Below are 12780 nucleotides of genomic sequence, written 5' to 3' on the forward strand. Positions count from 1 at the left end.
CTTCGTAGTCGGTTGACTAAAAAAAAAGGTCGACTTTTCACTCAGCTCCCGAAATACCCGTCGGAGCGTCACTTCGGTACTGATTTACGGCATCTCAGTCGAATTTTGCTATGAATTTGACCAAAATTCCTCAAAAAGAGGACAAAATCTCAAAAAGGAGGACATTTAGGCGTCCTCGGAGGACATTTTCAAAAACACGAAAAAGGAGGACAAATCCTCCTAAAGGAGGACGTATGGTAACCCTTAAATATCGTTGATTCAGTCGTTCTATAAGTCAAATCAACGGTGGCAGTCCATCACAAAGAACAGAAATAATAATAAATTTACAGATCTACTTATTCTAATAAGATTCAATTACCATCACGCCAAATTCGCCAAGTCGTCGATTCAGGAAAATGAATCAGAACTATAACCGTCCATTAGCAAACTTGTATCACTTGTAAAAACAAAAACACATTTTATTGTACTATACGTTGCTGCAGTAACAATGTAGATTGTAGATGATGGAGTTTTGATTCATTTGTGTATCTGGGGTATTTCCCAGGAAAGGTATTGAAATATCCTTCTTCTTCCTCGCGGCTCAATTTAATCCCAAAAGGGACGCAGGAATTGATGATGGGCTGTAGGTAGCAGAAAGTTTTGCGATCTACCGCATGATTCGATCGCTGAGCAATTTGAGGTGGGTCACCTTTTATCGGCACTTGTCTTCATCGGATGCGATGGCCAGTTATCAATTCAATGACAAGCCTGTTCTGGTCGTCGTGGGCGCGACTGGAGCTGGGAAATCAAAGCTTGCCTTGGAATTGGGTCAAGTCTTGAATGGCGAAATCGTTAGCGCCGATTCCATGCAGGTAAGTTTTCTCTATATACCTTTTATACACATAAATATGATGCACATGAATCAATATTTCTTCCAAGGTATACAAGGGCCTTGATATTGTCACGAACAAAGTTACCAAAGAAGAGCAGGAATCGTGCCCACATCACCTCATTGGCTTTCTGTCACCATTGCAGGAATATACTGTTGTTGATTTTCAGAAGCAAGCCAGAGATGTGGTTAGTATTATTCTCAATATTTTTGTGCTAACTCCAGAGACCACTGTGATTCTATTAGAATTTTTGGCGAAAATCGGTGATCGGGTGAATCATGGAAATTTACTCGGGTGTCATTACGTTTTGTGCTTTGGAAATTACATCGGCATATTCAGGAACCTCTTGCCATACTATTTCTTGGTGATGTATTCAATAACAAATGCACGTAAACGACTGTTTTCGGGTGTAATTCCAGGTATTATGACGAAAAAACAATTTTAAGAAGACGAATAGATACCTACTACACAGCCGTTTGACTGAATATTTTGCAGAGAAATCGTCAGAAATGTGTCGATGATAACGCTCAACAGACCATGTCTATCGACAATCCTTAGGTATAAATATATTTCGAAGAGTGCGGGAATGGTTTCACACAGGCGGTTGCTACGATAAATCATCATTCACCCGAATATATGATCACGACGAATAGTAGAACACTCATTTAAAGGATTTAGGCTTCGGACTCTACAATCTACATATATCTCATTAAAATCGAATTGAAATCGGACATTTTCGAAATTTCGATAATCCGGACACAATTATGGCCCCAGATCGACCCTTGGGACGTCGACTTGAATAATAATTTTGGTATTGATGGAATCGGCTAGACTAGTAGAATCCATTTCAAAACGAATTAGGCTTCGGACTCTACATATATCTCATTAGAATCGAATTGAAATCGGACGTTTTCGAAATTTCGATAATCCGGACACAATTATGGCCCTGATCGACCCTTGGGACGTCGACTTGAATAATAATTTTGGTATTGATGGAATCGGCTAGACTAGTAAAATTCATTTCAAAACGAATAATGCTTCGGACTCTACATATATCTCATTAGAATCGAATAGAAATCGGACATTTTCGAAATTTCGATAATCCGGACACAATCATGGCCCCAGATCGACCCTTGGGACGTCGACTTGAATGATAATTTTGGTATTGATGGAATCGGCTAGACTAGTAGAATCCATTTCAAAACGAATTAAGCTTCGGACTCTACATATATCTCATTAGAATCGAATTGAAATCGGACATTTTCGAAATTTCGAAAATCCGGACACAATTATGGCCCCAGATCAACCCTTGGGACGTCGACTTGAATAATAATTTTGGTATTGATGGAATCGGCTAGACTAGTAGAATTCATTTCAAAACGAATTAGGCTTCGGACTCTACATATATCTCATTAGAATCGAATTGAAATCGGACATTTTCGAAATTTCGATAATCCGGACACAATTATGGCCCCAGATCGACCCTTGGGACGTCGACTTGAATAATAATTTTGATATTGATGGAATCGGCTAGACTAGTAGAATTCATTTCAAAACGAATTAGGCTTCGGACTTTACATATATCTCATTAGAATCGAATTGAAATCGGACATTTTCGAAATTTCGATAATCCGGACACAATTATGGCCCCAGATCGACCCTTGGGACGTCGACTTGAATAATAATTTTGGTCTCGATAGAAGCGGCTCGATTAGTAGAATTCATTTCAAAACGAATTAGGCTTCGGACTCTACATATATCTCATTAGAATCGAATTGAAATCGGACGTTTTCGAAATTTCGATAATCCGGACACAATCATGGCCCCAGATCGACCCTTGGGACGTCGACTTGAATAATAATTTTGGTATTGATGGAATCGGCTAAACTAGTAGAATCCATTTCAAAACGAATTAGGTTTCGGACTCATGAAACATAGATCCATAAATCGCGTAACATTGCATTATGCATTATCCTTGCTGTGCCGCACTGTTGTAAAAGGGGCCTCAAACAATGTATCCCTCGGTGTTGGGATGACTCGAGTCATGACTTGACTAGAGTCAGACTCGAGTCACCTTTTTCGTATGACTGAGCCCCCATTGTTTTCTCACAAATAAATTGACCGCAATCGAAGTGATCGTGTATATACGTATATGTGAGCGATACAGCGCCTTCTTGCATGTACATTTAACTCTATATTCGTTGATCGGTTCGGAATCAATGACCACTAAATCTGTATTTTAGACAGCTCGCAAAATGCAATGACGTAATCATGCCTCATACTTGGAAAAGGCAATTTGACTTGAATTGTGACTTGACTCGTGACTTGACTTGACTTGACTCGACTTGACTCGAGTCACTTCCAAAAATCGATTGACTTGACTCGACTCGAGTCACTTTTGAAAATCAATTGACTTGACTCGACTCGAGTCGAAATGTGTAATGACTCGAAATGACTCGCATGACTCGAAGGTGGTGACTTGATCCCAACACTGGTTCCATTTCCAATTAACCGGTGCCTACCGCGCGGGCTGGAGATCTCGCATCAATTTAGATGCGCCCTCCACTCCTGACTGCACTCAACTTTGCGACTCTGACTGACGACTCGCTCCGGCTACCGTCTCTCATGTGAGTGAAATTGTGATTTCGACTCTGAAGTCTGAAACCGACTCCCTAATGGCAAAAAATGTACGCAATTCTCTGCTTCAGTTACACGACCCCCGCGTTGCCCCAAGCATTGCTGTCAATAGTTCTTCTTCGATAACAGTGGTTCTCAAACTGGGGGTGCACCCCCTTTGCAGGCGTCAAATCATATGAAGGGGGTCGAAGCCATTTGAGAGAAATTACACTGGTCAACACATATTTTTAGGCAGACAAAGTAAGAGTGGTTTTGGGGGTTCTGAAGGGCACTGATTCCGAATATGACCTTAGTGTTTTCAAATTGGCTCTTGTTGTGGAGATAACCCATGGGGCTATTTTGACCAAAATCTCCCATTTACGCGGTAATGACTGGATATAAAATCGGCTTAGTCGTACTATAAAGTTTAGAAATTCAGTCTACTAGTTATTTTTACAAACAAAAGACTATTTTAAATCAAAATACAGCAACAGCACTATATTTAGGGGTATTAAATTTATTACAATTAAATACTTTCACGGGATATCATGAACATAAATAAACTCCAGTCATGTATATAAGTAATTAAGTATTTACGTAGATACTCGAATAACGTGGCATTAGTTCAATCAGTTTGACGTCAACCACTTATTGTAAATTTGAAATAATCAGTTGGAATACAATATTATTGATGTATGTTAAATCGAAATTGTGTTTTGTACGATTTTCGCCAGTAGGCTATTTAGTGCAGTTTTTCGAAAGGTTCCGGCAATGGTCTGACATAATATGTTTAATGGTTAATATCATCTGCCCTGGCATCTTTCTTTTGTTGTTCTGATGTCTTGTTAGAACCTCTACCCTTACTAAACAACAAGATGATCGGGAAATATACCAAGATGACTGAACAGGAAGTGAATGTTTATGCTCATGTTTGTTTCAAGTTTTCGATATGCAGTTACGAATTTTCGGACCAACTGTTTGTAGTTCGGTGCTTTGTGATCAGCTAAAAAGTATTATTTACTACATCTTAGGAGAATGTACATGCTGTGAACTCCTCCTAATGTGAAATTGGAATCTTTCATCGGTATTCGAATATACCAGATACCAGATTTAAGCTTCTCGTTTGATAGGGTTACTAGGAATACCCACTTTGTTGATTCAGTGGGCGGAAACGCTCAGGGGGCGAAATGGGGGGCGCTGGGCTCAGGGGGGCGATAAGGGGCGCTGAAGAAAAATGGCTTCGCCGTAGATGATGTGGTAGTAGGACATATCCTTAATGAGTATTCAGAACTAATTAACATCCAACAAAACATGTCTAATCCCGAAATTTTTGGTCGCGCTGCGCGACGATGTTTGATATATATGTTTTCATAAATATAGTGGGTTATTATAATTCATATAAAACGAATTGCGCGTACTTTTAGATCGCCAATTAAATCGTCTGAAAGAGTACGCATAATTATAGAAAATAGAAATAGGCATTTCGGCGTCGGCCATTATCACGCCACGATGCACGAAGACATATGAAGTTCCGGTGAATATGGGACTCCGAGAAGTGTGTCAAAAGATCGTTAGCAAGAAAACCGTAACCGAAGAGGATTGCCCTTGTTGAGCGTAAACTTCGACGCATATAAGTCCAATTATCCATAGGTAATTAAATCACTCGTGCCGAACTATCATGTCGTCGCATTCTGCTCCCCACAGGACAAATAACATCCATCAGAGAAAATTATTTGTCAGTGACGAAACGCCACTTTTGAATCGAGTGCTTACTTTTGTTTTACACATTTATGCGTTTCAATAAATTTTGACTATATAGCGGACAATAGGTAACAAAATAACATGTAACGATTTAATTGTACCAACGGGCACGCCCGAATATGTTCAATGACTAATTACGTGGCCTTCATTTTCCAATACAACAGCTCATTCAGCGCTACTGGTAAATCTGATTACGTGGGCTGAGAGGATAAAAAGTTCATAGTTACATATATATGCAATTACAACCTGGCTCCTAGGGCGACCAGGCTGACCTTTGCTGACCATCTAAATCACGCGACGGGGTTCTTGCGGGCCAAGCCCTCAGGAGTTTGGTTTCTCACGTTATGGGTGCCCAAGACAATCGTTTTTAGGGGGGCTGACGAAGTGCTGTTACGGCCGTCCCTCTCACTCATTGTCATTATCACAGTCCTTACAATATGAGGTGGGGGCGCTGGAGCACAATAATGTTTGAAAGGGGGCGCTGGAGGAAAAAAGGTTAAGAACCACTGGTCTAGCCGATTCCATCAATACCAAAATTATGATTCTAGCCGACGTCCCAAGGGTCAAACGGGGGCCATAATCATGTCCGGATTACCGAAATTTCGAAAATGTCCGATTTTAATTCGATTCTAATGAGATATATGTAGAGTCCGAAGCCTAATTCGTTTTGAAATGAATACTACTAGTCTAGCCGATTCCATCAATACCAAAATTATTATTCAAGTCGACGTCCCAAGGGTCGAACTGGGGCCAAAATTGTGTCCGGAATACCGAAATTTCGAAAATGTCCGATTTTAATTCGATTCTAATGAGATATATGTAGAGTCCGAAGCCTGATTCGTTTCGAAATGGATTCTACTAGTCTAGCCGATTCCATCAATACCAAAAATTATTATTCAAGTCGACGTCCCAAGGGTCGATCTGGGGCCATAATTGTGTCCGGATTATCGAAATTTCGAAAATGTCCGATTTCAATTCGATTCTAATGAGATATATGTAAAGTCCGAAGCCTAATTCGTTTTGAAATGGATTCTACTAATCTGGCCGCTTCTATCGAGACCAAAATTATTATTCAAGTCGACGTCCCAAGGGTCGATCTGGGGCCATAATTGTGTCCGGATTATCAAAATTTCGAAAATGTCCGATTTCAATTCGATTCTAATGAGATATATGTAGAGTCCGAAGCCTAATTCGTTTTGAAATGAATACTACTAGTCTAGCCGATTCCATCAATACCAAAATTATTATTCAAGTCGACGTCCCAAGGGTCGAACTGGGGCCATAATTGTGTCCGGATTATCAAAATTTCGAAAATGTCCGATTTCAATTCGATTCTAATGAGATATATGTAGAGTCCGAAGCCTAATTCGTTTTGAAATGAATACTACTAGTCTAGCCGATTCCATCAATACCAAAATTATTATTCAAGTCGACGTCCCAAGGGTCGAACTGGGGCCATAATTGTGTCCGGATTATCGAAATTTCGAAAATGTCCGATTTCAATTCGATTCTAATGAGATATATGTAGAGTCCGAAGCCTAATTCGTTTTGAAATGAATACTACTAGTCTAGCCGATTCCATCAATACCAAAATTATTATTCAAGTCGACGTCCCAAGGGTCGAACTGGGGCCAAAATTGTGTCCGGAATACCGAAATTTCGAAAATGTCCGATTTTAATTCGATTCTAATGAGATATATGTAGAGTCCGAAGCCTAATTCGTTTTGAAATGAATACTACTAGTCTAGCCGATTCCATCAATACCAAAATTATTATTCAAGTCGACGTCCCAAGGGTCGAACTGGGGCCATAATTGTGTCCGGATTATCGAAATTTCGAAAATGTCCGATTTCAATTCGATTCTAATGAGATAAATGTAGAGTCCGAAGCCTAATTCGTTTTGAAATGAATTTTACTAGTCTAGCCGATTCCATCAATACCAAAATTGTTATTCAAGTCGACGTCCCAAGGGTCGATCTGGGGCCATAATTGTGTCCGGATTATCGAAATTTCGAAAATGTCCGATTTCAATTCGATTCTAATGAGATATATGTAAAGTCCAAAGCCTAATTCGTTTTGAAATGGATTCTACTAATCTGGCCGCTTCTATCGAGACCAAAATTATTATTCAAGTCGACGTCCCAAGGGTCGATCTGGGGCCATAATTGTGTCCGGATTATCAAAATTTCGAAAATGTCCAATTTCAATTCGATTCTAATGAGATATATGTAGAGTCCGGAGCGTAATTCTTTTTGAAATGGATTTTACTAGTCTAGTCGATTCCATCAATACCAAAATTATTATTCAAGTCGACGTCCCAAGGGTCGATCTGGGGCCATAATTGTGTCCGGATTATCAAAATTTCGAAAATGTCCAATTTCAATTCGATTCTAATGAGATATATGTAGAGTCCGGAGCGTAATTCTTTTTGAAATGGATTGTACTAGTCTAGTCGATTCCATCAATACCAAAATTATTATTCAAGTCGACGTCCCAAGGGTCGATCTGGGGCCATAATTGTGTCCGGATTATCAAAATTTCGAAAATGTCCGATTTCAATTCGATTCTAATGAGATATATGTAGAGTCCGAAGCCTAATTCGATTTGAAATGAATACTACTAGTCTAGCCGATTCCATCAATACCAAAATTATTATTCAAGTCGACGTCCCAAGGGTCGAACTGGGGCCAAAATTGTGTCCGGAATACCGAAATTTCGAAAATGTCCGATTTTTATTCGATTCTAATGAGATATATATAGAGTCCGAAGCCTAATTCGTTTCGAAATGGATTCGACTAGTCTAGCCGATTCCATCAATACCAAAATTATTATTCAAGTCGACGTCCCAAGGGTCGAACTGGGGCCATAATTGTGTCCGGATTATCAAGATTTCGAAAATGTCTGATTTCAAATCGATTCTAATGAGATATATGTAGAGCCCGAAGCCTAATTCGTTTTGAAATGGATTTTACTAATCTGGCCGCTTCTATCGAGACCAAAATTATTATTCAAGTCGACGTCCCAATGGTCGATCTGGGGCCATAATTGTGTCCGGATTATCAAAATTTCGAAAATGTCAGATTTCAATTCGATTCTAATGAGATATATGTAGAGTCCGAAGCCTAATTCGTTTTGAAATGAATTCTACTAATCTGGCCGCTTCTATCGAGACCAAAATTATTATTCAAGTCGACGTCCCAAGGGTCGATCTGGGGCCATAATTGTGTCCGGATTATCGAAATTTCGAAAATGTCCAATTTCAATTCGATTCTAATGAGAAATATGTAGAGTCCGGAGCGTAATTCTTTTTGAAATGGATTGTACTAGTCTAGTCGATTCCATCAATACCAAAATTATTATTCAAGTCGACGTCCCAAGGGTCGATCTGGGGTCATAATTGTGTCCGGATTATCAAAATTTCGAAAATGTCCGATTTCAATTCGATTCTAATGAGATATATGTAGAGTCCGAAGCCTAATTCGTTTTGAAATGGATTTACTAGTCTCGCCGCTTCTATCGAGACCAAAATTATTATTCAAGTCGACGTCCCAAGGGTCGAACTGTGGCCATAAGTGTGTCCGGATTATCAAAATTTCGAAAATGTCCGATTTCAATTCGATTCTAATGAGATATATGTAGAGTCCGAATCCTTTAAATAAGTGTTCTACTATTCGTGGTGATCATATATTCGGGTAAATGATGATTCTTCGTAGCAACCGCCTGTGTGAAACCATTCCCGCACTCTTCGAAATATATTTATACCTAAGGATTGTCGATAGACATGGTCTGTTGAGCGTTATCATCGACACATTTCTGACGATTTTTCTGCAAAATATTCAGTCAAACGGCTGTGTAGTAGGTATCTATTCGTCTTCTTAAAATTGTTTTTTCGTCATAATACCTGGAGTTACACCCGAAAACAGTCGTTTACGTGCATTTGTCATTGAATGCATCACCAAGAAATAGTATGGCAAGAGGTTCCTGAATATGCAAATGTTATTTCCAAAGTACAAAACGTAATGACACCCGAGTATATTTCCATGATTCACCCGATCACCGATTTTCGCCAAAAATTCTAATAGAATCACAGTGGTCTCCAGAGGTGGTCAGTAACGAAGTAGACCTACTTCTAATTTTTTGGAGTATACTTGAGTAGTTTTCCACTGCTTGTAGTATTTACTCAGGTAAATCTAATTTTCTGCTGCTTCTATATGCTTCATGATTTCGTGATTTAGCTACTGTCTTTTCGCTATTTTCGGTTTGTCAAGCATAAGTATTATACTACTTCTATCAGAGGAATGACTGTTTTCACAGAGTACCAACAAGAATTTAATTTTTACAAAAGTATATATGGAGTGACAAATATGTTTTCTTGAAAGTATCGGTGAATATAATTTAGGTAGCGGGTTGCGTGGTTCCGTTCACACCGTATTGTTGCCTATATCACATGTTTCATCACATGCAGTAGAATGGCTCATCAAAACATTTGGAACTACCATTTTGCTATCTACGATCTACCTATTGTAGCGTAATCTAGCAGCATGGTGTGTCCTAATCCGGAAAAGTGGTCTCTGACTTTTTTGAGCGTTTGACCTGCTTTAGCAGACCACATTTGAAGCTTTCTGGAAAATAACATAAGATGTATATTTCCGCTTTTTAGAAATAGTAATTGTATTTCTCTTTTATTTCTCAGTATCATTACTTTGAGTTCTTCTAATTTATTCCATTTTTTTTTTCTGGCGAACATACATGTTGATTGGTCGTAGTTCTGTCTATCTGTCAGAGGAGGATGTCTACTTTCCTCCAGGAACTCCTGGACCCAGAAACACATTGCCATTTGGCCGATATATTACAACGAATTGGCACAAAAAAATAAATCGGCTCTTCAATCGAATACAAGTCTTAACACAGCAAGAACTTCACACAAAAACTTCCCAAGACTCCGACAATTCACTTCCCATTTCTCTATCTGCACGATACACTGCATCCATGACTGGTCTTGCTAACCAGATATTCCGGAGTCATGCCCCCTGAGCGGAGCCGGGCGGTTACGCACAAGTATAGTATTGCCTCTATAAGATCACCGTATATGACATTTTTACGATGCACCATATTTTTTATTAGCATATACGAATCGAGCAAAGTGATAGCACCCTGTCAGATACAACTTCTCCGTATTGCTCTTCGTCTAAACTATGGGCCATATAATACGGGGGAGTGCGCCATACCATGAATTTTGTTTAACAGGGTGTTTGAGAAAACAAATTATTAGAATCGCTTTTCTATAGAAAAAGTATAATTTACATTCCATGCTGCGGTCGAATGTTAATGCTGTCGAAAATTTCTGTATCCTGGGATGTATCAATATGAATCAAGCTCTTCTGTATAGCTCAATTTGCGGTTTTTGTCAGTCCATGCGAATGTATTGTGACTGTTTCCACAACTACTTACTTACTGTAGTAGATTTAAAGCCTAGAAAGTGCCAATTCGACTTCTACCACTTCGTAGTTGAGTTGACGTTTTGTGTCCGTGCTTTAGCTGCTGCTTAAGTAGCTTTCTTGACTACATTGATGACCTCTGGTTCACTCTTCACTCCCTGCGTGACTACTAAACATAGAATACGTGTCTAGTGCCTACCGTCGTATATGTGCCAAAATTAAGCTTCATTATCTGTATGTGAGCATAGGAATTGACCTGCGTACAATATTTGCTATCAGATCAACGACATCCATTCGCGCAGCAAGTTACCGATAGTTTGTGGCGGGACTTCATACTACATCGAATCAATATTATGGGAGTATTTGACTTCAAATGCAAGTACTACCGATGACGAATCATTGCTGAAATCCAAGCCAGAGGCAAATAATATCAGGCAGGTGAGTCTGTAACAGTTTCTATTACCGTACATCAATGATGTTCATCTCATTTTGCTTCAAATTAGCATTAAGTAACAACGTATTCCTCAACTGTCTACCAAAAAATCAAAAACCATTACTTCTATATGAGCTGGCATTTGCGCTATGACATGACCGTTTACTAGAATCAGCGTATCGCTGTGCTCTGTTCACTGTATTAATTACACTGAATTTAGATATTGTATGCTATCTAAAATCAGGGATATCTAGATATCTGTCTAAAATCATCCACCGTATCTCGGTGGTTACACCTACAGATCAGGGTGGCTGGTTTGATTTTCGCAGGCTGTCCCTCAGGATCAATTCACGGGCAAGCAAAACTAGTTTCGGTCCCAAACCCGAGCAGGAAGGGCATCCAACCTAAAAACTTAGACCATATCACTGAGCAGTGAGCTGACTTGGCAACTCCACACATGGGAGAAATAGAAATAAGCTAATGTGTATGCCGCATTATAGTATGCATATTTCCAACCAAATTTATCGAACTGCCGTCAAATGCTTGAAGGAGAATCTAAAATATTTTAATCAAGTATGTCTGCTGGAAAACGGCTGTCATCGAAAGCAAACAGATTGAGTAACATACAGCCTACTTGAGAATCGTATTTTGACTACTTTAACTAGCAATGCATTCTTTCTCAGGACTTGGAAGCAATGAGCTCATCAGAATTATACGAGATGCTTGAGAAAAACGATCCGGTACGCGCTTCTCGGCTTCATCCGTGCGACAGAAGAAAGGTCATGAGGTCGGTGGAGGTTGGTATTGACAGTGCTATTTGGAAGTTTGAAATAAATACGCTCTATACAACTCTGAAATATTTTTAATTTCTGCAGATTTTTCTTCAAAGCGGTGTCAAGCACAGTGATTTGTTACTCTCGCAAGCCGGTGAACGAAGATACGGCGGTCCCTTGCTTTTTCGCAATATCTGCTTTTTATGGGTGCAGTGTGATGAAAATGGTGAGTGAAATTACAGCAGAGCAGAATTGAGCACCATCCGATTCCAAGTTGACCATCACCCATTGCGTCAGCATCGTTAGCATTCAAGTTCTTTCTATAAACATTCCCATAGGTTGTCCTCAAGTTGTAGGAAATGAAGGTGAAACTTTTCACAGGCTATTAGGAACATTATGCCCAACTCATAGTCATAATCAATGTTCCCTCTAAGCTGCGCTGACAAAGTCTTCGCGCACAGAAAAATGTGTGTCGCGCACAAAAAAATCCACATATGGTTCGAAAAAGATTATCACTATATCTTTTCGCAGAAGGCACTGATGATCATCAGTCCAAATTGACGCGCAATGGCTGGTAGTCAAAATCAAATTGTTCACGGTATTCTTGCAATATTCAGTTTTACACGAACGAGTCAATAAACGTGTGGACAAAATGCTAGCAGCTGGATTGCTGACAGAATTACAAGATTTCCACAAGGAATATAACAAAAACAGGTATTCTATTGTAACCCTCAAACTCAAGACAAAAGCATAGTGGTCAAGCGCCTAGCTTATCTATCTATTTGCGGCCGGTTCGACTCCTTGCCGGGTCAGACCCAGCCCCAAACTTCTGCTGTCTTTGCAAGTGAAAACTGCGTCTGGCAACTTTGCTAGGCACAGAGGTAGTGAGC

General features: G+C 39.6%; 1 protein-coding gene across 1 annotated transcript in view; it reads left to right on the top strand.

Moving 5' to 3' along the window:
- Positions 1–12780, top strand: part of LOC145433921 (tRNA dimethylallyltransferase-like) — a 15036-nt gene continuing 2256 nt past the window's right edge. The window contains exons 1-6 of the mRNA XM_080311176.1: positions 1–851; positions 919–1056; positions 10964–11122; positions 11801–11914; positions 11993–12116; positions 12508–12604. Of these exons, the coding sequence (XP_080167302.1) occupies positions 654–851; positions 919–1056; positions 10964–11122; positions 11801–11914; positions 11993–12116; positions 12508–12604 (830 nt within the window). The 5' untranslated portion in view covers positions 1–653. The remainder of the gene's footprint in view (positions 852–918; positions 1057–10963; positions 11123–11800; positions 11915–11992; positions 12117–12507; positions 12605–12780) is intronic.

This window comes from Botryllus schlosseri, chromosome 2, assembly GCF_051294905.1.
Source record: "Botryllus schlosseri isolate E-star chromosome 2, Bs_hap1, whole genome shotgun sequence".
Classification (NCBI taxonomy): Eukaryota; Metazoa; Chordata; class Ascidiacea; order Stolidobranchia; family Styelidae; genus Botryllus; species Botryllus schlosseri.